Source organism: Pristiophorus japonicus, chromosome 21 (genome assembly GCF_044704955.1).
Source record: "Pristiophorus japonicus isolate sPriJap1 chromosome 21, sPriJap1.hap1, whole genome shotgun sequence".
Classification (NCBI taxonomy): Eukaryota; Metazoa; Chordata; class Chondrichthyes; family Pristiophoridae; genus Pristiophorus; species Pristiophorus japonicus.
The window spans coordinates 14,339,233-14,366,399 of record NC_091997.1 but is presented as its reverse complement, the minus strand read 5'-3'; the positions used below and the strand labels follow the sequence as shown (position 1 = coordinate 14,366,399).

The window sequence follows — 27,167 nt, the reverse complement described above, 5'->3', positions numbered from 1 at the left end:
ACCGGTCTATAATTCCCTGTTTTCTCTCTCCCTCCTTTTTTAACAAGTGGGGTTACATTGGCTACCCTCCACTCGATAGGAACTGATCCAGAGTCAATGGAATGTTGGAAAATGACTGTCAATGCATCCACTATTTCCAAGGCCACCTCCTTAAGTACTCTGGGATACAGTCCATCAGGCCCTGGGGATTTATCGGCCTTCAATCCCATCAATTTCCCCAACACAATTTCCCGACTAATAAGGATTTCCCTCAGTTCCTCCTCCTTACTAGACCCTCCGACCCCTTTTATATCCGGAAGGTTGTTTGTGTCCTCCTCAGTGAATACCGAAGCAAAGTACTTGTTCAATTGGTCCGCCATTTCTTTGTTCCCCGTTATGACTTCCCCTGATTCTGACTGCAGGGGACCTACGTTTGTCTTTACTAACCTTTTTCTCTTTACATATCTATAGAAACTTTTGCAATCCGTCTTAATGTTCCCTGCAAGCTTCTTCTCGTACTCCATTTTCCCTGCCCTAATCAAACCCTTTGTCCTCCTCTGCTGAGTTCTAAATTTCTCCCAGTCCCCGGGTTCGCTGCTATTTCTGGCCAATTTGTATGCCACTTCCTTGGCTTTAATACTATCCCTGATTTCCCTTGATAGCCACGGTTGAGCCACCTTTCCTGCTGAAGGGTGTTTTACAGATGTAACACATCTCAAGAGGGAGCCTTCTAAGATTATGATGTTTTAAAACAAAATACATGCTTTTCACATGTGACAAGATTTTCACACTACTTTATTATAGTTATGTAACATGTACAAAGTGCAATTCTAGTCACATGAGTTGATCACAGGGGCCTATTGTTGCTATTTGACATGATGTCCCACTGCTAAACAACTGAATATTTCAAAATGGTATAGAATTGTATCCACAAACTCTGCCACTGTATATTCTATAGTCTAAAGCATGCTGAAGGGTGTTTTACAGATGTAACACATCTCAAGATTCAGAGGATATAGATTCTAAAAATGACTAAAGCTGCTGTAAGGATTTGCATCATGTGAGGTCCTTAGTGTGTTACCGCCTTCTAACTCACTCCAATTTGTGTGTTGTTTACTCATCTGCACTGGTTCTCATTTTATGGTCAACCATGATTACAACATAACCATTAACACTGCACTTGGGATATCACCATACATCAGCTACCTGGACTACAATGGACAACAATGACCATCTGATGTTCCAATTTCACAATGTTCTTTTCATTTTCCATAGAATCAAATCTCACTAAGAGATCACAACTTCGAGAGGGGGGGGATTTAATGGTGTTTTTAAAAAAAAGCAGATTTGTTTTGTCATCTTCGTGAAATACCGACAGAACACTTTATGCCAATATTAAAAGGGTTGACATAGTCTAGCTATCAGGCAATGTTTTTAATGTTTGCCAGAATTCTGAATTACATAAAACTTACGGCAATGTAAAGCGATTTTTGCTTCACATCAGCACAAAACATTCAGTGCAACAGGATCACATGACAGGATCTGTAATGTTACCAGTTTATCGATTTGTAGATTGCAGGAAATTCACTTAGAGTATACATTGAATACAACTGTGCTGACTTGCAGATTAAATCACTAATAATCAATGTTAATTGGATTATGACAACCCACTTCAAAATCAGGTACAGGAGATATTCATGAAGTCCTTTCTTCATTAAGCACTGCCAAATGTCATGTTTGCTGTGACCTTGTGCAACATTATTCTGTACTTTGATTCATATCTGGCCTGAGGTCAGCATGCCCTAGCATTTTGCTTGTAGTAATGACAGGTTGACCGTTCCACTGTAAAGCTGAGCAGTTTTACTAAACTCAAGTTTACAGTAATACGTTTACTATGATCTTTTTAAAAAATGGTGTTGCTGGGAGGATGAACTCCTTTGGTTGCATTGAAAAGTGTGTACACCACGTCAGAATCGGAGCAATTCTTCCCTCCCAATTAAAAAAAAAATTCTGATAATACAGAGGCTAAGATACGTCCTCTTGCAAGTAGACTCAAAGTAAATCACAGACTTTAAGGAATACAATGGCAGGGGAATAATGATACGACACAATGAAATCCAGGGACAGCGGCTAAAATAAATAAAACAGAACCTATTAGCGACTGAAGGTAAAACTTGAGCTTGGTTCCCCCAGAACTGACAAACATCTCTACGTGGCTATTGTAAGCCTGAGAGTAAACATTTAGTTTTGTTATACATGGGACAGTAATCGCCATAGGAACAAGAGTAGGCCATTCAGCTCCTAGAGCCTGTTTTGCCATTCAATTAGATCATGGCTGATCTTTAACTCAAATCCATCTACCCGCCCTGGCTCCATAACCCTCAAATACCCCACCACCGAACAAAAATGAAGATATAAACATAATGTGTATGATTGGTATAAAGTTACAAAGGGGTAGGGAAAAAAACAGCTAGAAGTTTTTATTAATTATTCACACTTTTATTTTAAATGTAAACTTCCAGTTGCCTCTTTGCTGGCCAGATTAAATGGGCAAGTGCAGTTTGCATTTCTACAGCACCTTTAATGTAATAAAACATCTCAAGGTGCTTCACCCAGGAACGATAAGATTGAGCAGGAGAGGGTCTCGGAGAGTGAGCCAGTCATCGTCAGAAAGGTCAGTTTTGAAGAGGTTTTTAAAAGTAGAGAAGGAAGTAGGAAGGCATTCAGCGGGGTTGGGGTAGGGAAAAGGGTTAAACAATAGCCAACTGCACCTGACCAGTGGAAGGCCTTCAAACGTGATCTACATTAGCCAACTACGATGACACCCCATATTTAACTCCATGGGAAAGTGCCCAGGTAGGTGCCCCTCTGATGATTTAATTCAGAGCAGGAACTCAAGTGTTGAACTGTGGACACAAACCTGCCTGCTACCACTTTGCAGTACGGCATGTTAGGATATTGTCTGACTAAACCTACCCAGCCACCACCATTCTGTTAAAGGCCGACGCCAGCAAGGCTGCAGGAAAACAAGTATTATTTCAGCGATTCAAACACAAATTGCACTTTATTCACAGCACAGTGACAAACCACGACACAAACAAGCTACAGCTGTCGACATGGTAGCAGTCACAGGACAGTGGAAGGTGAACTTGATGGATCTTGGTCTGTTTTTGTCTGGCAATTCGTGAGTTCCTATAGCACAGAGTTTGTAGAGCAGGTTTGTCCCTGTGTGTGTGTGTTCCTGACACACACAGACAGATCCATATGGATGACACCTTGGAATATAAAAAGTAATTTTGGCAAATTTTAAAGAAGCCAACATGTCTTTATTTTGAAGGATTAAATAGAGATTTAGAGGTATGGGATAGGTTGCTGCTACTTTTCAATGTCTTTGGAGACGGTTCTGGACAGGGAATAGCAATGCAATTACAGTACTTTAGCAGTATGTTGTATTTCTGAATAGTGCCTCAGGATATGATGAAGCCATTTTTAAATACGTACTATCATTGGTGTTACTGTTGCTTCCGAGACGGCTGAGTTACAAAAATGGAATGCACCAGCCAGGGGATAATAGCAATCACCAAAACAGGAACAAATGCATTCTTCAGGTAAAACAGAACATAAAAGAGGATACTGGAGTATTTTGACAGTGGGACTTGATCCATTATCTCAATGATGAGCACAGAGAGCACGATGCAGAGTGTTTTCAGCTTCCATGTCATTTTCCATCCCTGTGTGCTGGCATACATTGGTGAGGACAACCCGAGCCCGAGCCCTAGGACTGTCCCTGCATCCCTGCTTAGTGAAGAAAATGGTGCTGTCTCTGGTCGAATCCATTCAGGCTTAGCACACCACTTTGTAGCAAGGGAAATTGTCCTGGAACATACAATAGTGAATTAGTTTCATATGTAGCAATGTTCCTTTTAAGCTGCATGGCCACACAGCGCTCTGCAGCTCCTGCGCAGCCAGCTCACTGGCTTTTAAATAGGAGAAACCGCGCATGCAAATATTTTGAGGGGCTGCGCAGTCCCTTAAAGGGGCCTCGCACCCAAAAAAAAAATGAAAGGCAACATTGATATGTGCTATAATTGAGGTTGCCAAATTTGGTTGGACATATTCGTGGAGGTTTCATCGCATGACTTCCCCCCTCCAGCTGCCTCATCCAGTCAAATAGCCAAACCCCCCCCCCCTGTAATGTATGCACTACAGGTTTGTAGAGCTGTTACACGCCATGGCGCACCATCTTGCCATCCAGAAGAGGCGGGGGACCCCAATGGAGTGCTATCTATGCGGGAGTCCTCCCCTTATTTATTGGGAACTTGGCTTGGAGGCTGTTGCATGGAGCAGTCCCGTGCAATAAGTTTTTAAGTCGATTCATGGGCTCCCAGGCCGCCTGTAATTTCTGCGGTCAAGAGTCCGTGTTCCACATTTTTATGGAATATGCAAGGTTGCAGCCCCTAATCCATTATTTGAAGGGGCTGCTCCTAAAATTCTGGTTGCACTTCAGTCCCACACTCCTGATCTTTGGGCACCCTGTGCGGAGGGGAGCAGGCAGGTCGGAAGGCCACCTCGCAGAACTGTTGCTGGGCAAGGGCAAGGGGGGCCATCAGCTGGTCCAGGCAGCGGGCGGTCGAGGGGGTTGTTCAGCCCAACTGCCTGCCTCTCTTCCGCAGTTACAGCCGGGCCAGGGTGTCTCTGGAGATGGAGCACACGGTGTCCACGGTACGCTTGCGGTCTTCCGCGAGAGGTGGGCGCCGGAGGGACTGGAGTGCATCATCACTCCCGGCAACCAAATTCTAATTTGATGTTAATGTCCAAAGCTTAATTTGTTTAAGTTTGTCGTTTTTGGTGCCTTCCACCTTTTAGCCAGGGGGCACTTGTATAATTTGTGTTTTGGTGCCCTCAGAAAAAAAAAAGAAAAAAAGAAAAAAAACAAGGGGCACCTGAAAAGCTTTTGGAGTGTGCCCCCGCCCCTCCCCCCTTTAATCAGGGGGCACTTGATTACTGATTACATCAAAATAGTTGTAGAGCTGTTGCACATCAAGGCGCACCTTCTTGCCATCCAGAGGAGGCAGGCGTCCCCAATGGAGTGCTCTCTACGGGGGAGTCCTTCCTTTATTTATTGGGGACTTGTCCTGGAGGGTGTTGCACGGAGCAGTCCCGTGCAATAAGTTTTTAAGTCGGTTCACGGGCTTCCAGGCCACCTGTAATTTCTGCGGGCTAGAGGAGTCCGTGTTCCATGTCGATGTTGAGTGTGCGAGGTTGCAGCCCCCCTTCCATTATTTGAAGGGGCTGCTCCTCAAATTCTGGTTACACTTCTGGCTACACACGCCTGATCTTTGGGCACCCTGTGCGGGGGGGAGCGGGCAGGTCGGAAGGCCTCCTCGTAGGACTGCTCCTGGGCACGGCCAAGGTGGCCATCAACTGGTCCAGGCACCGGGCAGTCGAGAGGATTGTTCAGCCCGACTGCCTGCCTCTCTTCCGTGGTTACATTCGAGCCAGCGTGTCCCTGGAGATGAAGCACGCGGTGTCCACCGGTACGCTCGCGGCCTTCCGTGAGAGGTGGGCACAGGAGGGACTGGAGTGCATCATCACCCCCGGCAACCAAATTTTGATTTGAATTAAGTTTACTGCCAAAAGTTAATTTGTTTATTGTGTCGGTTTTAGTGCTCCCCCCTCCCCTTTTAACCAGGGGGCACTTGATTTACTCGATTTATTTGAGTTACTTGATTTACAGGTGCAACTTAAAATAGTTGTAGAGCTGTTGCATTGTGAATGGCATAACCAGTCACGTAATGTGCACAAGACGCAATAAAACCCCAGTCAGTTTAGTCTAGGTCATCCACAATGAGGAATGCAGTTGTGAGCCTAGTGGATGAATTGTAATGCGTAGTGTGATTGTTAAACCTTTGTTAATAAACTAACTAGTTCTTAATAGCAATGTGTTGCAATGAATTTTTAAGCAAAGGACCCATGAAGCAAATACATTATACCCTCCATCTCTAATATTTTTTATAACTAATGAACAAAAGTGTTCAACTCAACTGGAAAGAAAACACGTTTGTTTTTAAATGCCCGACTGTTTTTCTCGCAGGTTGCTTGCACCAATGACCAGGAGATTGATTGCTAATTCCTGGAGACTCCAGGACATTCCTGGAGAGTTGGCAACACTAACTACAATAATTTGCTCTGCAACAAGGCAATTGTATATATTTGTCAAAAAGAACATCAGACTAACCATCACTTCTGCCTGCATGGAAGGTTTCATTAGATTGGCATCGAACCATATGATAAGAATTTCCAATTATTTTGCAAAGCAAAACCTTGCCCACTCCCAAGGCGTACTGTATGTTCTTAACTGCTAAAACTATGAATGTGTCAACTATTCAAAAGAAAGCATTTCTATCACTGCAGAAAGTATTGTTCTTATTACCACACAGCAAAGGCAATAATGTGTTGGTAAGTTAGCAACTGCAGAAATAAATAGAAAACAAAGTTATTGTGCACTGTGCTCGTGGAGCGTGGTAAACTCAGCCCCAGATCGATAGAAAATACTCGGATTACCTCACAAACCCCCTGTGATTAACCCCTTCACCAAACCTGGTTTGGAAACTTATGCTGTAAAGTAATTTTTCTTTTGATTTCATGAAATATTATACATTTTCACTACTAAAGAAATATTTTTTTTCTTCCTGTCCCTGGCCGAGAAGGTAAGCTGCTGCCTGGCCTGCTCGTGCTTAGTTGCCTAAAGATGTCTTATGTTGCTCCTTCACTGTGGGGCAAGTGCCTAGCACCTATCCCGAGTAAAATAAAGCACTTGGTGTGTGGAATTGTAGGCACAAATCTAATAAACATACGATGATGTATTCATTATAAATTTGAGGGATAAGCCACAACTATTACAGGTACAACCTCCGAAATCCGGAAACCTCGGGACCGAGGCCATTTAGTTTTTTCCGGATTTCGGAACAGAAATCCGACGTCCCGAATCCGGAAACCACTGGGCCGAGTTTCGGGTATTTCTGGATTTCGGAGACGGGGACAATGGCTGTGGGTGATTCAAAATCGGATAATGGCAGGGACAGCGACTGCAGGGGTGATTAAAAATAAATTGTTTTATTATGCTTGTTTTGGATTACTATTGATTCGGAGAAGTCTTGCGGCGGCAGTTTTTAAGTACCGCTGGGGAGCGGACTGCCGGCGTGCAAGACTCGAAATAGCGCTTTCGTCAAAAATTTGGCTCACAGCGCACCCGTAGTTCAGAAGAAAAAAAAACGCCCGAGAAAAACCTGCATTGCAGCCCTTGGAACAGCGGTAGGTATGAAGACCTGCAAAAAAGGTAAGTTAAAGTTTTTATTTTTTAATTCTTTTGTAGCGATTTGATAGTTAAGTGTCTTGTGAATGCTTTGTGATTTTTATTTTTTGTTTTTTTACAATTTTTTTTGATGTGTGTTTATGTCTGTCTGTGCGTGTGTGGGGAGGGCGGGGGGGAGGAAGGTTGGATTATTTACAGAATACTGATCAGAATACCAAATATCCATTTCTGAAATTTTAGTACTTTCATTTTATGCCGTTTATATCGCTGTTGTGAAAAAAATGTCTGGTTTTCTGAACAGATTTCCGGATTCCAGACATCGACCTGTGCGATCTGCACAATGTCCGGTTTTTGGAACTCCGGATTTCGGATGCTCTATCTGTAATTGGTAAGTAGTAGTCAATGTTTTTAGGTGGCTCCATTTCATTCAGTATACTTAACTGACTGGATAATTACTGGCATGTGATTTACTCACAGGCTGGTTCTTCACAAAACCTCTGTGCTGACCTACTTAGGAACTTTGCAGTTGCTTCACTCAATTAGAAATTGCTTTATTCGGATTATCTTATAAACTGAAGTTTTTTTGAGCAAAAAACCAACTTCAAAAAAGGAATTGGATAAATACTTGAAAGAGAAAATAATTGCTGGGATGTGAGGAAAGAGCGGGGACTAACTGGATCGCTTTTCGATCAAGCCGGCGCAGACTCGATGGGCCAAATGGCCCCCTTCTGTGATGTACAGTTCTATGATTCTGTGAACTTTGAATTAACATGAGTGGACTGTCATTTTTCTGCTCCTGCTCCATTTCGTTCTTTTTGTGTATCAGATCGACTGCCTTAAACCAAAATAGTGGCAAAAAATGTCCGGGGGTCGAGAAGTCTGTGAGGGCTCCAGACCCGGAGATCAAAAATGAATTAGTTGCGTTGCAGGTATAATCAATTAAATTGTCTGCGCCAATTCATCTTTTGGCTACATGAACATAAGTAATTACTTGAGTGAGACTACTTGACCTGTTGCTCAAAAATTAAATAAATAAAAATAAATAAATAAATGTACAGTAGTTCATCAAATCCTACAGGCCTTATTCCTTTGTTGGTTGAATGCGTTTCAACGCAGTCTATGTGCAATAAATTAAAATAAATCATTCAGTAAGCCTGCTGGCTGAAAAGTAACTGAAAAGATATGTTGCAGGTACAAGTCAATTCATTAAACCTTCCAGCTTCAATTCACCTGTTAGCTGCAAGCTCTGTTTTATATTCTTTCTGAAATATTTTATTTCTCTCAAAACTAATGAGCTGCTGGACATTTGAGTCTGGCAGGAAATTAATTAACTGAGATTGCCCCCCCTCTACTGATTTAAAGATTGATGTAACTAAATTATGAAGCAGCATCGATGATGCATTTTAAATGAGTATAGCTCTTGACTCACTCTGTGAAATGCTGTTTGCATGCACTTCCTGGCTACAAAACCTTTTTTCCTGTTGCCTTTTTTGTCACATGTGTGTCAACTTTTTCCATTACAGATTTCTATGTCTACATTTAAAATGGAAAATCCCCAAGTCAACTGTTTACTGTCATAACATAATTACAGGTTATGGCCACTAGATGGCACTTTCCCCCAGTAACTGCTCCAAATGCTTTCCGAAATATTTTCATTGGCCCTTTTATTCCTCAGTAACTGAGATTTCTAATGTCCAAACTAAAATGTAATTAAAAAAAACCACATTTCACATATTTGAAAGCCTCAGCCTCCAAAAGCCTGGCCTTTAATTTGACATTTCGGCGCAGGGTTATGATGTTGTTAACAGAATGCATGTCCTGCGGTTTCAGCATGTACGCTGTACGCTGTATACTTTCCCAGGATGCATCACTTAAGATAGCCAAACAATAGAAAAAGGAAAATATTTAGAGAACAGCTGAATACAATTTGTTAAAATCATTTCCAGAAGAGCTTGTGGATAAATTTCAGAAGCTTTACCAGGGTAAATTTTATATTCAGTGTTCCCTCTTAAACTAAAAGGTATGTCAGAGAGCAAGAGATAGAGAGAAAATTATAGTGTACAGATTACATAACTTTTTTAAAAAATTCTTTCCGGGATGTGGGTGCACTGGCAAGGCCAGCATTTATTGCCGACCCCTAATGTGTTCCATAAACTACAGAACGTGTATTAAGCTGAGAGGGAGACACAATGTCTTTCTTTATCGCAATTTTTATTTATTTTCAAAAAAGTATTGCATTTTGAAGCAAGCAGAAAGCTTCTAGTTATTTCACCTTTTTTGGTCGTAGTTAGAAAATGTAGTTCTTCTAATTGCTGACGTGTGTGCGTGTGTGCGCGTCTTAACAAATCCAGAGGCAGACAAGGTGTCTTTCCTCATCCTAATTTGATTTTTTTAAATTTAAAAGTTAGTTGAATTTTGAATGCAAACAAAACCATTTTGAGGAAAATGGATAGCAGAGGAGAAGATAAATAGGGTGAAGGGGCCTCTTGCTACCCATTATTGGGAGTTAATGTAGGATTAAAAGATGGGGTGAGTGAAAGCAGAGTGAGGGAGGGGTTATGATATAATGTTTGAGCGGATAGTCTAAATGGGATGAGGGGATTGGGTTTGCAGCAAGATCAGGTGGTGGTAGTAAGGGGACTGGGTAGTTGAAAAGCAAGGGAATACGAGGGGTTGGGGGGGAAAGCATGTAATAGGAGGAGGAGAGGATGCAAAGGCAGCTACTGAGGCACAGAGAGGGAAGCAAAAAAAACTGCAAAAAAGAGAGAAAGAAGAAGACAGAAGCAGAAGAGGAGAGAGAGAAAAAGAGCAATGCAAAGATAATAGAGACCGGCTAAAAATGTGGGCAGTTTTTGTTTTTCTGTGCTCAAAGGATGTCTATGTCGGGGTTTTATAAATGTCCACCTTTTGCATCCAGCACCAGCAACCACTCTTAAATCAAATATAACACAAAATGTTCATTCAAGAAACACTCCTCTGCGCTGACCGCTTTTTAAAATGAATAAACCAATGTGCCAATGGGTGACTACTGGCTCAGGTTATAGGCATTATTCAGTGTTTCCCAGATCCTGCTGAAGAGTTTTTCCTCCAGATGTTGCATTTTCCCTCATATTTTCCTTTTTGCTCAATGTTCTCCCCATTTATTTTCCTATATGCACACATGGATGAGAATGCATCAAGAAATGGATGGAAATGTTTAAACTGTTGAGATATTTTGTCCTAAGGTGTGTGTGTGTAGAGGAAAGTCACAGGAATACATGTGTCAAGGGATGTGCCAAATACAGTCCATCAATCATCTGCAGTGGTGAGTCCTGGCAATCTAGCCTACAAGGCCAGGCAAGTTCACCTCTATTCATGCTTCTATCTTGTACACGTGGGGTTTTCCTGTTTGAATGTCATGGGCCTGGAGGTTTGTTTGTAAGCGTTTTTGCCTCACTGGTGGCCAGGCCAACATCCCCAGCATTGAAGCACTGACCACACTCGATCAGCTCCACTGGGAAGGCCACATTATTTGCTGGCCTGACGCAAGCCTCTACTCGGAACGCCTTCATGACAAACGAGCCAAAGGTGGGCAGAGGAAACGTTTCAAGGACACCCTCAAAGCCTCCCTGATAAAGTGCAACATCCCCACCGACACCTGTGAGTCCCTGGCCAAAGACCGCTCTAAGTGGAGGAAGTGCATCCGGGAGGGCGCTGAGCACCTCGAGTCTCATTGCCGAGAGCATGCAGAAATCAAGCGCAGGCAGCGGAAAGAGCGTGCGGCAAACCAGTCCCACCCACCCTTTCCCTCAACGACTGTTTGTCCCACCTGTGACAGGGATTGTGGTTCTCGTATTGGACTGTTCAGTCACCTAAGGACTAATTTTTAAAGAGTGGAAGCAAGTCTTTCTTGATTCCAAGGGACTGCCCACGATGATGATGGATAAATCTTAAATCAGAACACCAAGATCTGCTGGAATCCACAGCTTGAGATATATGTAAATTCATGGAACATTGATTAAAACTTTATATGTGGCCCACTGGTGCACACAACAATTTGTATTTATATAGCGCCTTTAACGTAGTAAAACATCCCAGAGCACCTCATAGAAATGTTATTTTAAAAATTGGTTGAAGAGGTAGGCTTTAAGGAGCATCTTAATGGAGGAAAGAGAGGTAAAGAGATGGAGAGGTTTAGGGAGGGTATTCCAAAGCTTTGGGTCCTCCCAGCTAAAGGCACGACCGCTTATGTTGGAACGACTGAAATCGGGGATGCTCAAGAGGCCAGAATTAGAGGAGCGCAGATATCTTGGAGGGTTGTGAGGCTGGAGGAGATTAGAGTTAGGGAGGGGCGAGACCTTGAAGGGATTTGAAAACAAGGATGAGAACTTTAAAATTGAGGCATTGCTCAACGGGGAGCCAATGTAGATCAGCGAGCACAGGGGCAATAGGTGAACGGGACTTGGTGCGAATTAGGACACGGGCTGCCGAGCTTTGAATTACATAAGAACATAAAGATCATAAGATCATGGCTGATCTGGCCGTGGACTCAGCTCCACTTACCCGCCCTCTCCCCGTAACCCTTAATTCCCTTATTGGTTAAAAATCTATCTATCTGTGACTTGAATACATTCAATGAGCTAGCCTCAACTGCTTCCTTGGGCAGAGAATTCCACAGATTCACAGCCCTCTGGGAGAAGAAATTCCTTCTCAACTCTGTTTTAAATTGGCTCCCCCGTATTTTGAGGCTGTGCCCCCTAGTTCTAGTCTCCCCTACCAGTGGAAACAACCTCTCTGCCTCTATCTTGTCTATCCCTTTCATGATTTTAAATGTTTCTACAAGATCACCCCTCATCCTTCTGAACTCTAACAAGTAAAAACCCAGTCTACTCAATCTATCATCATAAGGTAACCCCCCTCATCTCCAGAATCAGCCTAGTGAATCGTCTCTGTACCCCCTCCAAAGCCAGTATATCCTTCCTTAAGTAAGGTGACCAAAACTGCACGCAGTACTCCAGGTGCGGCCTTACCAATACCCTATACAATTGCAGCAGGACCTCCCTGCTTTTGTACTCCATCCCTCTCGCAATGAAGGGCAACATTCCATTCGCCTTCCTGATTACCTGCTGCACCTGCAAACTAACTTTTTGGGATTCATGCACAAGGACCCCCAGGTCCCTCTACACCTCAGCATGTTGTAATCTCTCCCCGTTCAAATAATATTCCCTTTTACTGTTTTTTTCCCCCAAGGTGGATGACCTCACACTTTCCGACATTGTACTCCATCTGCCAAACCTTAGCCCATTCGCTTAACCTATCCAAATCTCTTTGCAGCCTCTCTGTGTCCTCTACACAACCCGCTTTCCCACTAATCTTTGTGTCATCTGCAAATTTTGTTACACTACACTCTGTCCCCTCCTCCAGGTCATCTATGTATATTGTAACAGTTGTGGTCCCAGCACCGATCCCCGTGGCACACCACTAACCACCGATTTCCAACCTAAAAAGGACCCATTTATTCCGACTCTCTGCTTTCTGTTCGCCAGCCAATTCTCTATCTATGCTAATACATTTCCTCTGACTCCGCGTCCCTCTATCTTCTGTAGTAACCTTTTGTGTGGCACCTTATCGAATGCCTTTTGGAAGTCTAAATACACCACATCCATCGGTACACCTCTATCCACCATGCTCGTTATATCCTCAAAGAATTCCAGTAAATTAATTAAACACGATTTCCCCTTCATGAATCCATGCTGCGTCTGCTTGATTGCACTATTCCTATCTAGATGTCCCGCTATTTCTTCCTTAATGATAGTTTCAAGCATTTTCCCCACTACAAATGTTAAACTAACCAGCCTATAGTTACCTGCCTTTTGTCTGCTCCCTTTTTTTAAACAGAGGCGTTACATTAGTTGCTTTTCAATCCGCTGGTACCTCCCCAGAGTCCAGAGAATTTTGGTAGATTATAACGAATGCATCTGCTATAACTTCCGCCATCTCTTTTAATATCCTGGGATGCATTTCATCAGGACCAGGGGACTTGTCTACCTTGAGTCCCATTAGCCTGTCCAGCACTACCCCCCGATTGTCTCAAGGTCCTCCCCACATTCCTATGACCAGCAATTTTTGGCATGGTTTTTGTGTCTTCCACTGTGAAGACCGAAGCAAAATAATTGTTTTAGGTCTCAGCCATTTCCACATTTCCCATTATTAAATCCCCCTTCTCATCTTCTAAGGGACCAACATTTACTTTAGTCACTCTTTTCCGTTTTATATATCTGTAAAAGCTTTTACTATCTGTTTTTACGTTTTGCGCAAGTTTACCTTCGTAATCTATCTTTCCTTCCTTTATTGCTTTTTTAGTCATTCTTTGCTGTTGTTTAAAATTTTCCCAATCCTCTAGTTTCCCACTAATCTTGGCCACCTTATACGCATTGGTCTTTGATTTGATACTCTCCTTTATTTCCTTGGTTATCCATGGCTGGTTATCCCTTCTCTTACCGCCCTTCTTTTTCACTGGAATATATTTTTGTTGCGCACCATGAAAGAGCTCCTTAAAAGTCCTCCACTGTTCCTCAATTGTGCCACCGTTTAGTCTGTGTTTCCAGTCTACTTTAGCCAACTCTGCCCTCATCCCACTGTAGCCCCCTTTGTTTAAGCATAGTACGCTCGTTTCTGACACAACTTCCTCACCCTCAATCTGTATTACAAATTCAACCATACTGTGATCACTCATTCCGAGAGGATCTTTTACTAGGAGATTGTTTATTTTTCCTGTCTCATTACACAGGACCAGATCTAAGATAGCTTGCTCCCTTGTAGGTTCTGTTACATACTGTTCTAAGAAACAATCCCGTATGCATTCTATGAATTCCTCCTCCAGGCTACCCCGTGCGATTTGAGTTGACCAATCGATATGTTGGTTAAAATCCCCCATGACTACTGCCGTTCCTTTTTCACATGCCTCCATTATTCCCTTGATTATTGCCCGCCCCACTGTGAAGTTATTATTTGGGGGCCTATAAACTATGCCCACCAGTGACTTTTTCCCCTTACTATCTCTAATCTCCACCCACAATGATTCAACATTTTGTTCATTAGAGCCAATATCGTCTCTCACAACTGCCCTGATATCATCCTTTATTAACAGAGCTACCCCACCTCCTTTTCCTTCTTGCCTGTCTTTCCGAATCGTCAGATACCCCTGTATGTTTAATTCCCAGTCTTGGCTACCCTGCAACCATGTTTCTGTAATGGTCACCAAATCATACCCATTTGTAATGATTTGTGCCGTCAACTCATTTACTTTATTTCGAATGCTGCGTGCGTTTATAGGTAGAGTGTTTTAATCCTAGTTTTGACCCCTCCTGCAGCCCCTTTATATTCAGTGTCCCTTTTTGTTTTTTGCCTTGGGTTTCTCTGCCCTCCACTTTTACTCATCTCCTTTCTGTCTTTTGCTTTTGTCTCCTTTTTGTTTCCTTCTGTCTCCCTGCATTACCTTAAGTTTATGGAGGGTAGAATGTGGGAGGCCAGCCAGGAGTGTGTTGGAATAGTCAAGTCTAGAAAATAAGCAGTTTGGACATCACTGACGTGCGTAGTGTAAAGAAACATTTTATTGATAAATTTTGCTTTTCTTTCATATCTTTGCTTTATTTTTGTTTCACTCTTAGTCCGTTAATTATATCTCCTCCACCTCCTCCCTTTCTGACTGTCTGCTCTCCACTGTTTTTTCACCCTTCTCACTTTCTCTGTATCTAAATTAAGGATGGAATTTCTGACCAACCACAGTGTCAACATAGTTGCTGGTTATTCAGGCTACTGTGTGCAGAACTGTATCTTTTGGAATACAGGGGAAAAAAAAAGAACAGAATCTGAAATCCTTGTATATTAATTAGGCTTGCAGTTTTTCTGTCGAGATCTCGATTCACATACGTTAAATACAGGACTGGAAAACCCAGGCGGAACACACTTAATAAAAATGCTTTGTGGAGTGCAAGTGAGGACTAGCTGTAGAAAACGCCCAAGTCCAGCATACTTCAGAGGTCCCACTTTGGTACTGATGCAAACAAGCTTTAAAAAAAAGCATTCAAAAGAAAACTGGTAATCAGTCATTTCCTGCTGCTGCCAATCTACAGAAAACCCATCGTTTTCTAATTGATCTCAGAATGAGCTTATTTACAGCAATTAGACCTGTGGCCAGGTTAACAAACATGCACCTCAACAGTGAAAAATACCCATTACATAACACCCCTGTCCTTATAAACACATCCTCTAGCTTACCCTGAGCAACACCACAGGAGATCCCTCAGTATTTGGGGGAAAAAGATCCCTACAGCTAAACTGTACCACTATCGTAAAAATAAGGTAGTCCTGCTACAACTCTACCACACCTGGAGTGCTGCATACAGTTTTGGCCTCCTTATATAAGGAGGGTTATACTTGCATTGGAGGCAGTTCATGAGATTGATTCCTGAGATGAAGGGGTTGCCTTATGAAGAAAGGTTGAGCAGGTTGGGCCTATACTCACTGGAGTTTAGAAGAATGAGAGGTGATCTTCTTGAAACATATAAGATTCTGAGGGGGCTTGACAAGGTGGATGCAGAGAGGATGTTTCCCCTCGTGGGGGAATCTAGAACTAGGGGACATAGTTTCAGAATAAGGGGTCCCCCATTTAAAACAGAAATGAGGAGGAATTTCTTCTCTCAGAGGGTCGGAAATCTCCAGAGAGCTATGGAGGCTGGGTCATCGAATATAGTTAAGGTGGAGATAAACAGATTTTTGAATGATAAGGGAGTCAGGGGTTATGGGGAGCAGGCAGGGAAGTGGAGCTGAGGCCAAGATCAGATCAGCCATGATCTTATTGAATGGCGGGGCAGGCTCGAGGGGCCGTATGGCCGACTCCTGCTCCTATTTCTTATGTTATGTTCTATCGCAGCATCCATCATCCAGTAATTTAGAAGCATATTTTCTTTTTCAAAACAATGAAGCTGTTTTGCATTTTACTCCCTCTACATCTGCCATGTGCACACATGCACTTTCCAACAGGAATCAGTGGGTAGGAGGTGAGCACATGAACTCTGGTTGATTTATTCCTCCCCCGTTTCCCCTTTCTAACTTGTCTCCCATGGTTATTCCTATGTGTTTCCGTATAAGACATGTGATACGTAAACACACAGGAATCTTTCAAAGACAAACAGACCTCACACAACAGGTGTTAGCTGCCAGAAAGTGAAAGTGTGAACATTGCGAAACTTACCAGGAAACATCGACACCAAGGAAATGTAATCCCCAGTACAAGCACACAGAACACAGCAGCAGTCCGATTGAGGTAGCTACACAATGGATGAGTTTGATATTCTCAGGTACATGCTTGCCCAGCAGATAGCCAAGTACAGCACCTGAAATTACAAGAGAGGATTATTAATGTACTATTTATTTTGATGGGCTTACAGATTAGGAGTGTTTACGCTCTCCTTCAGGTTTTACAGATAATCCTTAAATGGTTCGGTCATGCCATGAAGGAGGCGGGGCATGTTAAAATGCCACTGTACTCCACCAGAGTGGTGCGATGTGGGTAGACACAATTTCCCAATCGGCACTCTCTTGCCACGGAGCAATGACGAGCAAGTGTTTTACCACTCAAAGGGAAAAAAATTAGGACCAAACCAGTCCTGGATCAGTCTCTATCCGTGGCCTTTAGTGACCCGGTTAAGCAACGCCTTGATTTCAAAATTCTCATCCTTATTTACAAATCCCTCCATGGCCTCAACCCTCCCTATCTCTGTAATCTCCTTCAGTCTCACAAGCCCATGAGATGTCTGCGCTCCTCAAATTTTGCCCTCTTGAGCATCCCTCATTATAATGGTTCAACCATCGGTGACTGTGTCTTCAGCTGCTTGGGCTCCAAGCTCTGGAACTCCCTCTCTAAACCTCTCAGCCTCTCTTTCCTCCTTTAAGACGGCTCCTTAAAACCTACCTCTTTAACCAAGCTTTTGCTCATCTGCTGTAATTTCTTCTTATGTGGCTCGATGTCGAATTTATCTGCTATGTAATATAACACTCTTGCGAAGCGCCTTGGGATGTTATACTACGTTAAAGGCACAATGTAAATAAAAGTTGTTGTTATTGTTTTCACCCCGAGGGGCAGCAATGGTGGCGGTGAACTCTTCTGGGCAGGCAGCCAGCTTCCAGCGCCCCGCCGGGGTTTTCCGGGCCGGTCTCGGCAGGGCGCGGAGCATTACCACCCGGAAGAGGTGAATCGGTGTGCAACGTTCCTGGTTGCGACACTGGCTCAATTTTTGAGTCCCGCCCGACCCGTAGCACCACATAGTGCACCCTGCTGGGACCGCCGGTGAAAACGGACAGTCCGACCTATACCGGCTGCAGTGAGGTAAGTAATGTCCACCTCAGCTAAGTGTGATTGTTTACTCTTTTCTTTTTTTTTGCGATTTATGTGGTGGTGGCGTGGGCTATGTATTGGGAATGTTTTTGGTGTTTTTTTTCCAGGTTTTTTTGTTTATCCCCAGGCCTCTCAAAGCACTCCCAGGCTGGCTGTTTAGTTCGGGATTTTTGCATGCTCAGCTGGCCTAGGAGAGGTGTGCCACGCCTCCCTTACCGCTCTGCCCCATACTCGGGGCCCAGCTGCCCAATTTTGTTGACTGAGGCGCGAACTTTTTCCAGGCGGTATCAAGACTGCCCCACCGTCATTACCGCCCCAAAATCCTAAAAGCCGATAGCCCGGAGACGTGCACTGTCATAATTCCTTGCTTCAATTTCAGATTCATTATTAAAAGCACTGGGAGGCAACATTCATTAGTACAAAGCATAACATCAGCCGAGTCATTTATATATCTTTGGACATTATGCATGTATGTTTGACAATGTGTTCCCCCAGTTTTGAGTGTACTCGTTTCTACTCTGCAATGAAAGATTTATTAACACTTCACTAGGTTGAGTAGGAAGGACACAGGTCTCATTTGACAAATTGTGTACAATCCTCCAAAGGGTCTACATCTTCCTAAAAAAGTATTCCTAGGTTCCTCTAATCAGGTATTAAGTACTTCTGTCTGTAGTTGTTATAACAACACACTAAACATCTGTTGACATTCAGTACAGCTACACAAACTATTCCCTCCTGAAGACTATGCCATGAAGAGGATAGAAAGTACAATATCTATTTGAATTCATTTTGAAGAAAAATAATAAAATACTGTTGGCTCTAGCTGCACTGTTATAGATGGAGTCATGGCTAATGACCTGAGAGTGACTGGGCACAAGTTTACGTTAGCTTCTTATCTTGGCTATGGCACTGGTGGAGGCGCTGACATTAATTGCTCGCCTACAGCCGGTTCTGGCAGACAGTGGCAGCTGCTTGGGACAGGCTGGTTTGCCACCACGTCAGTGGTATGGGCAAATACCTCGGAGAACAAGGAGGAAGGAAATTTCAAATGAAAACTAAATACAAATATCAGGAGTATCGGCACAGCTATTTTAGTTACAGAATCTCTCAGCCATCCATTGGTCAATTGAACACATTGTGATTAAAGCACTAACCTGTAACTATTCCAGCAAGTACTTGATGAGGAAAATGAGCCAAAATGAATATTCTGGAGATGCCGATTGCCAGCAGCATAACAATGTACAATACTACGGGTGTGTTCTTTGCCAGTGAGCTTAAAATACATGAAAAATTTGATGTTAGTGATAACAATATATAACTGTTAAAACTTCAAAAGGTATAGCTTTGGTGAATTCTGTGAGGTTTTGGGGAATGGGGCACTTTCAGTTTTAGCATCCAGTGTCAACATAAGAATTAAAAGGAGTCGGCCATTCGGCCCCTCGAGCCTACTCCAACATTCAACAAGATCATGGCTGATCTTCTACCTCAACTCCACTTTCCTGCACTATCCCCATAATTGCTTGATTCCCTTAATATCCAAAAAGCTATCGCTCTCTGTCTTGAATATACTCAACGACTGAGCCTCCACAGCCCTCTGGGGTGGAGAATTCCAAAGATTCACCACCCTCTGAGCGAAAAAGTTTCTCCTCATCGCAGTCCTAAATGGCCGACCCCTTATTCTGAGATTGTGACCCTTGGTTCTAGACTCCTTAGCCAGGGAAAACATTCTCCCTGCATCTACCCTGTCAAGCCCTGTAAGAATTTTGTATGTTTCAATGAGATCATCTCTCATTCTTCTAAACTCTAGAGAACATAGGGCTAGTCTACGCAATCTCTCCTCATAGGACAATCCCCAAAATCCCAGAAAGCAACCGCAGCAAAGTTAAATATGGTTCTGGCAAAAATATATCTTAACCCAATCTCAGAAGAGCACTGCCTATTCTAATCAGATCATTAGGCCGTGTCGATTTACAGCTACTAACTGGTGACACTTGCCAAAAGTGCGCATGTTTTGAGATTGGGCGAGGACAGAATCAGCTTGCCTATTATGATCTCTGTGATCAAATAGCTTACCGATGCTCACGGTCAGGTTTACACATGAAGAATGCCCAATCGGGTGAGATAATAGAGGGCAACTGGTGCCCATGCAAACCATATCCAAATGAGAGTCAGCTCCTTCAGCAACGGAGGAGAAGATTCTCGGTAAGAGAGGGGGTGTAGATCTACATTTAGGAAACCTGGATTTAAATGGTGAATAATTATCTGATCATTTTGACATTTAAACAGTTCAAGTTGCACCAACCTTCGAGTGTGATTGTAAATGAACGCAGAAAGACTTGTCATCATAACCCACCAGGATGCACCTGTAATCATGGCGTGACCTGAAGGGCTGCCTAAAGTAAGACAAACACAGCAAGAAAACTAGTGCTTTATTTCCCAAGTCACATAAAAGTTTTAATACAAGGACGAATCAAGGAGTTGAATTGGAGCTGCCCTAATGGCACAGTGGGTAGGTGCATATTATGGTGACTAAGTAGACACACCAGGGCAGTTCATAGCATTTCAGTCTTAATCATGAAAATCTTTATGTACATGAGAGAGTATAGTGTGAATCATCATGATATTGTACCTTTGAATGTGTGCCTCCTGTGACTAACCCACTACCGTTTTTTATGAATGATGAAAAGGGAAAAAAATCTAATGAAAGAGCCTGGGAGGAATCACAGAAAAAGATCTGCATCACTTGTTAGTTCTGGGCTTACATGTACATTAGCAGTAGAGGCCTGACTGAAAATTCAACTTGGACTGCATACATTTCTCTCAATATTCATCGAGTCAATAGTAACCAATAACATATTATTTCATCATAATGAACTGTAGATGAAATTCCATGGGCCCGAAATTGATCAACTTACCGCCCACTGTTGCCGATATTCCTCTGCAAGATCCGCCCAGTGCCACTTTCGAGGGGAGAACCGCCCGCTGATGGCCGCGTGGCGCAACTGAGCTCCCGCCCGCCGAGCTCCCATATTCATGTGGGAGGGAGTTGGCGCCAGAACGGGGGTGGACTGTTGGTTGGGGGCTGGTCTGTCCCAGACAGTAAATCTGAAGATTCTGAAAAAAAGGTTACTGAACATTTTTTTCCCCATAGCGACTTACCTGGATGGGGTTCCCTGAAGGTATTCCCATAGTTTTAAACATTTCTTTCCTGATGATTTTTATTTTCAGCTGCTCGACCCTCCGTGGGCCCGACTCCATCCTCGGTGGCATTAGAGCGGTAAGCGCCTTTGCTGCCGAGAATGGGAGCTCCCGCTGACTGCCACCCAGATTGGCAGCATAAGTCCCTCATTTGCCGCCCACTGACCTTCGAGGGACCTTGTTGATAAATATCCCGCCCAAGGAACCATCAGATATCTCGGCAACCATCGGCGGACGGGGGCCTTCACCAATTTCAGGCCCATATATTTGCAGTGATTGTTTGACAGATTAAGGGGCTGAAATTGGTCAAGGGCAAGGGCCGCCCAAAGGACTGCCGAGATACCCGGCCGAACTCTGGGCGGGGTTTTCGGCAAAAAAGTCCTTGAAAGGGCGACCGGCGGCAAAAGAGGGACTTACACCGTCAATCTGGGCGGCAGCGGGCGGGAGCTCTCATTCTTGGTGGCAAAGGGGCTTGTCGCCCAAGTGCCGCCGAGGATGGAGTCGGGCTCATGGAGGGTCGAAGAGCTGCAAATAAAAAGCATTAAAAAAATATGTCGGAGGAGCTTTAGGGGGCGCCATCCAAGGTAAGTTGCTGTAAAGAAAAATTTAAAAATTGTTTGCTAACCTTTTTTTTTCAGCTCTTCATATCTACCGTCGGAGACAGACCAGCCTCCTCCCAGCGGTCCACCCCCTTTCTGGCACCGACTCTCGCCCGCACCAATCTGGCATTTCGGCAGGCGGGAGTCCACTTATGACGTCAGTGGGTGGTTCCCGGTGGCTGTCCCCTCCCGCCTGCTCCAGGCCAAATCGAAACTGGCACAACACGCAACTCGAGGAGGAATGTGGGCGGTAAGGCCATCAATTTTGGCCCCTTAGTCCTTCAGTGAGGATCTCTTTGCTGATTAACTGAATGGAACATAAGAAATAGGAGCAGGTGTAGGCCATTTGACCCCTCATGCCTGCTCCGCCATTTAATAAGATCATGGCTGATCTGATCATGGACTCAGCTCCACTTCCCGGCCCGCTCCCAATAACCCTTTATTCCCTTATTGCTCAAAAATCTGTCTATCTCTGCCTTAAATCTATTCAATGACCCAGCCTCCACAGCTCTCTGGGGCAGAGAATTCCACAGATTTACGACCCTCAGAGAAAAAATTCCTCCTCATCTCCATTGTAAATGGGCAACCCTTATTTGGAAACTATGCCCCCTAGTTCTAGATTCCCCCAAGAGGGGAAAGATCCTCTCTGCATCTGTCTTGTTGAGCCCCCTCAGTATATTACATTTCAATAAGATCACCTCTCATTCTTCTAAACTCCAATGAGTATAGGCCCAACCTGCTCAACCTGTCTTCATAAGTTAACCCCTTCATCTCAGGAATCAATCTAGTGAACCTTCTCTGAACTACCTCCAATGCAAGTATATCCTTCCTTAAATACGGAGACCAAAACTGTACGCATACTCTAGGTGTGGCCTCACCAATACCCTGTACAGTTGTAGCAGGACTTCCCTGTTTTTATACTCTATCCCTCTTGCAATAAAGGCCAACATTCCATTTGCCTTCCTGATTACTTGCTGTACCTGCAAGTAACTTTTTGTGTTTGATACACAAGACCCCGAAGTCCCTCTGTACTGCAGCATTTTGTAATTACTCTCCATTTAAATAATAATTAGCTTTTTTATTTTTTCTGCCAAAGTGGATAACCTCACATTTTCCCATATTATACTCCATCTGCCAAATTTTTGCCCACTCGCTTAGCCTGTCTATACCCCTTTGTAGATTTTTTAGTGACCTCCTCACAATTTGCTTTTCCCCCCCATCTTTATATCATCAGCAAACTTGGCTACATTACACTCAGTTCCTTCATCCAAGTCATTAATGTAGATTGCAAATAGTTGGGGTCCCAGCACCGATCCCTGCGGCACCCCACTAGTCACTGTTTGCCAACAGGAAAATGATTCATTTATCCTGACTCTCTGTTTTCTGTTAGTTAGCCAATCCTCTAACCATGTTAATATATTACACCCAACCCCGTGAACTTTTATTTTGTGCAGTGACCTTCTGGAAATCCAAATACACCACATCCACTGATTCCTCCTTATCCACCCTGCTCATTACATCCTCAAAGAACTCGAGCAAATTTATCAAACATGACTTTCCTTTCATAAAACCATGCTGACTCTGCTTGATTGAATTAAGCTTTTCCAAATGTCTCGCTCCTACTTCTTTAATAATGGACTCCAGCATTTTCCCAACGACAGATGTTGAGCTAACTGGTCTATAGTTTCCTGCTTTTTGTCTGCCTCCTTTTTTAAATAGGGACGTTACCTTTGCGGTTTTTCAATCTGCTGGGATCGCCCCAGAATCCAGGGAAGTTTGGTAGATTATAACCAATGCATCCACTATCTCTGCAGCCACTTCCTTTAAGACCCTAGGATGTAAGCCATCAGGTCCAGGGGACTTGTCTGCCTTTAATCCCATTATTTTAGCAAGTACTACTTCATTAGTGATAGTGATTGCATTAAGTTCTTCCCTCCCTATAGCCCCTTGATTATCCACTATTGGGATATTTTTCGTATCTTCTACCGTGAAGACCGAAACAAAATATTTGTTCAACGTCTCTGCCATTTCCCTGTTCTCCATTATTAATTCCCCAGTCTCATCCTCCAGGGGACCAATATTTACTTTAGCCACTCTTTTCCTTTTTATGTACCTATAGAAACTCTTACTATCTGTTTTTATATTTCGTGCTAGTTTACTTTCATAATCTATCTTCCCTCTCTATCATGTTTTTAGTCGTTCTTTGCTGGCTCTTAACAGTTTCCCAATCCTCTGGCCTTCCACTAGTCTTGGCCACGTTGTATGCCCTTGTTTTCAATTTGATACCATCCCTTATTTCCTTAGTTAGCGGATGGTTATCCTTTCTCTTACAGTCTTTCCTTCTCAATGGGATATATTTTTGCGAGTTATGAAATATCTCCTTAAATATCTGCCACTGCTCATCAACCGTCGCATTCTTTAATCTATTTTCCCAGTTCACTTTAGTCAACTCTGCCCGCATATCTTTGTACTCTCCTTTATTTAAGCTTAGGACCCTTGTTTGACAACCAACTTTCTTACCCTCCAATTGATTGAAATTCAACCATGTTATGTTCACTTATTCCTCGAGGATCATTCAGGCGGAAGGTGTCATCACTCCTCAGCCAGATTTCCAACAGTGCCACGATGATGATGCAATCATTCACAATAAGCTCATGGGTGGCAAGGGCCATGTTGACAAGTGAACGAACATTCAAGAGGGAGATGCGGAGAGGGTCGGTGATGGCCGATCCGTTGCCAGGATCCACAGGGGCAGTTCTGAGAGGGGTGAGTGGGACAGGAAGGAGGTTGGCAAGATTAGCCCCCAGCTGGGTGGGGAGGTCGACGAGAGAGTAGGATGGGGCAGTTGGGGTTGCTGCTCGTAAGGAGGCAGCGACGAGTGCCTCGATGGGCCCTTCGGAGGATGCCAAGAGAGGCACAGAGGGAAGCTGTAGGCTTACCTAAGAGGGGGTCAAGCCTAGGAGGCAGAAGAGTAGGAAGGTCCAAGAGTGCTGAAGGGTTGGGGGTAGGGATTTTGGAGGACAGAGTAGCCGATAGGAGAAAAATGAAAGGAAGCATGATGACTGGATAAAGAGACCTTGGAGGGGTAAACAGAAGGAAAAAAGGAAGAGAAAAGGGGAAATGGGCTCGGGTCCAGAGTGGCAGCCAAAATGCACACACACACAGGGAAACTCAAGTTACATGTGCGTGGATACATAGGCATGGAAGATAAGGATAGATATGCCTTGGTAATAAATGGGGAATATGGATTCGGAGACAGGTGTGGAGGACGAATGAGTCCAAAGGTTACTCAAAGGGCAGAGCATGGAGGAAGCGTTGCTGGAGGTATTTCCATGGAGAGCCAGGTGTGTAGGATCGATCCCTGGGCATAAAAATCAGCCACGAATTCTGCTACTGATCTGAGTAAATCAAAGAGCCTGAAGGCCAGCACTCAACTCCACAATGTTTAAACGTTACATTTAAACAGAATGAATAGGTGGGGGTGACCATGAAAATAATCTCACACTGGGTTCAGATACCGACCCACACAATCTTCACTCTCACGAACATCTGAATCCTTTAATTAGATTATTTTCCTTGAGCGCACCCACATACTAATTCTGCTTCTACATAATACAGTTCCTAGCTACCGATAACTCTATTGATATACAAACAAATAGCTCCAAGGTGCATGGGTACTTGACTAGAGACTGATCTGGAATATTCTTCTAATTGAGAACAGAATTAACCAGGAGTAGTGTCCAACTGAACAGTGGGTCACTGTACTGCTTAAAAATAACCAACTGTGTTTACAGAGTGACTAATTTTCAATATTGGATTGCTAATTATCAATAAAAATCTGATTTGAAAGTGGCAGATTCAAGTTACATAGGATATACGGCACAGAAATAGGCCATTCGGCCCAACCAGTTTATGCTCCACTCGAGCCTCCTCCAGTCTTTTCTCATCTAAATCTATCCGCAAAACCGTCTATTCATGTTCCCCTCATGTTTATCTAGCCTCCCCTTAAATGCATCGATACTATTTGCTTCAAACTACTCCCTGTGATAGCGAGTTCCATTCTCACCACTCTTTGGGTAAAGAATTTTATTCTGAATTCCCTATTGGATTTCTTGGTGCCTATCTTATATTGATGGCCTCTAGTTATGCTCTTCCCCACAAGTGGAAACATTCTCTCTGTATCCACTCTATCAAAACCTTTCATAATTTTAAAGACCTCTATTAGGTCACCCCTCGGCCTTTTTCAAGAGAAATGAGACCCAGCCTGTTCATCCTTTCCTGATATGTATACTCACATTTCTGTATCATCCTTGTAAATCTTCTCTGCACATGCTCCAGTACCTCCATATCCTTTTTATAATATGACAACCAGAACTGTACACAGTACTCCATGTATGGTCTAACCAAGGTTCGACACAAGTTTAGCGTAACTTCCCTACTTTTCAATTCTATACCTCTAGAAATAAACCCTAGTGCTTGGTTTGCTTTTTGTAAATGCCTTGCTAACCTGTGTCGCAACTTTTAATGATTTGTGTATTTGTACTCCGAGATCCCTTTGTGCCTCTACCCCACCTGGACTTGCACGCTCCAGGTAATAAGTGACCTCCCTATTCTTCCTACCAAAACGTAATACCTGAATTAGTTCAGATCTGATAAAGTCAACAAAATGTGGTCTTGAATTGATAAATTTACAGCAACTAATTCCCTTCAGACTGACATTCTGACCACATATATGAAATTTAAAATGGGTCTTAAACAAGAGAGAAAAGTGTATTGAGAAATTGAAGGAAAGTCTGTGATTTTTTTTTAAAGCTGAAACTTAATTCTAAGAAATAAAATTTAGAAATTTAAAATAGTGTCAATTTAAGTGATTGATTTGACAGAAAATACAGATTAAAAACAGCCAGCCAGTGTATAGTCTAAAATTCACACAGCACTCAATTTGAACAAACCTGGACCAGTTTCACAGGAGCAGAAAAACTGCTTTAGCTTGGGTAGCTGCTGCTCACTATAGAGCCCTGATTCATGAATCCACCAAAACGGACGCTCGCCAAACAGCAACCTATTAGAAATGTAAGAGACAACCCTTTTAGGGAGTACAAAATAAACATTAGATCGAGTGCCCCCCGATCTGGGGGACACTCCAGACACTTATAACTACCCACTTTTTTTTTGTTTTTTTGGGTTTTTTTTTCCTTTGTGATTTTTTTTGGGGGGCATTAAAATCATATAATTATAGAAACATAGAAAATAGGTGCAGGAGTAGGCCATTCGGCCCTTCTAGCCTGCACCGCCATTCAATGAGTTCATGGCTGAACATTCAACTTCAGTACCCCATTCCTGCTTTCTCGCCATACCCCTTGATCCCCCTAGTAGTAAGGACCTCATTATGTAAGAGACAATCAGAGTTGAGCTGCACAAGTGTGATGTCTGATAGATTTGTCAGTGTCAGCTGTAGCTCAGTGGGTAGCACTCGAGGTGGGAGGGGCTAGGAGTGAGCAGGTGCTGCTGATTACTGCAGGAGTTGGAGTGAGTTTGTAAAAAGTTGGTAGTGGGTTTTTGAGTTGTTTTTCTTCAAATTTTAGGTCCTTTTTGGCCCATAAACATCAGCCAGATGGCTGCTGAGGAGCCTGAAGTGTCGTGCCCCTCCGAGGACAATGCTCCCAGTGTGAATTTAATCAGGGGAGAGAATTGTCTT

The 27,167-nt window shown here is 43.4% G+C and overlaps 1 protein-coding gene across 4 annotated transcripts in view; it reads right to left on the bottom strand.

Annotated features, from left to right (window-relative positions):
* Positions 1-3,024: 3,024 nt before the first annotated feature.
* Positions 3,025-27,167, bottom strand: part of g6pc3 (glucose-6-phosphatase catalytic subunit 3) — a 38,728-nt gene continuing 14,585 nt past the window's right edge. For all 4 annotated transcript variants that reach the window (XM_070864019.1, XM_070864021.1, XM_070864020.1 and 1 more), the window contains 5 exons: positions 26,422-26,531; positions 19,975-20,065; positions 18,827-18,945; positions 16,530-16,671; positions 3,025-3,855 (listed from right to left, as the gene is read on the bottom strand). In XM_070864019.1, coding sequence (XP_070720120.1) covers positions 3,492-3,855; positions 16,530-16,671; positions 18,827-18,945; positions 19,975-20,065; positions 26,422-26,531 — 826 coding nt within the window. In that variant the 3' untranslated portion in view covers positions 3,025-3,491. The remainder of the gene's footprint in view (positions 3,856-16,529; positions 16,672-18,826; positions 18,946-19,974; positions 20,066-26,421; positions 26,532-27,167) is intronic.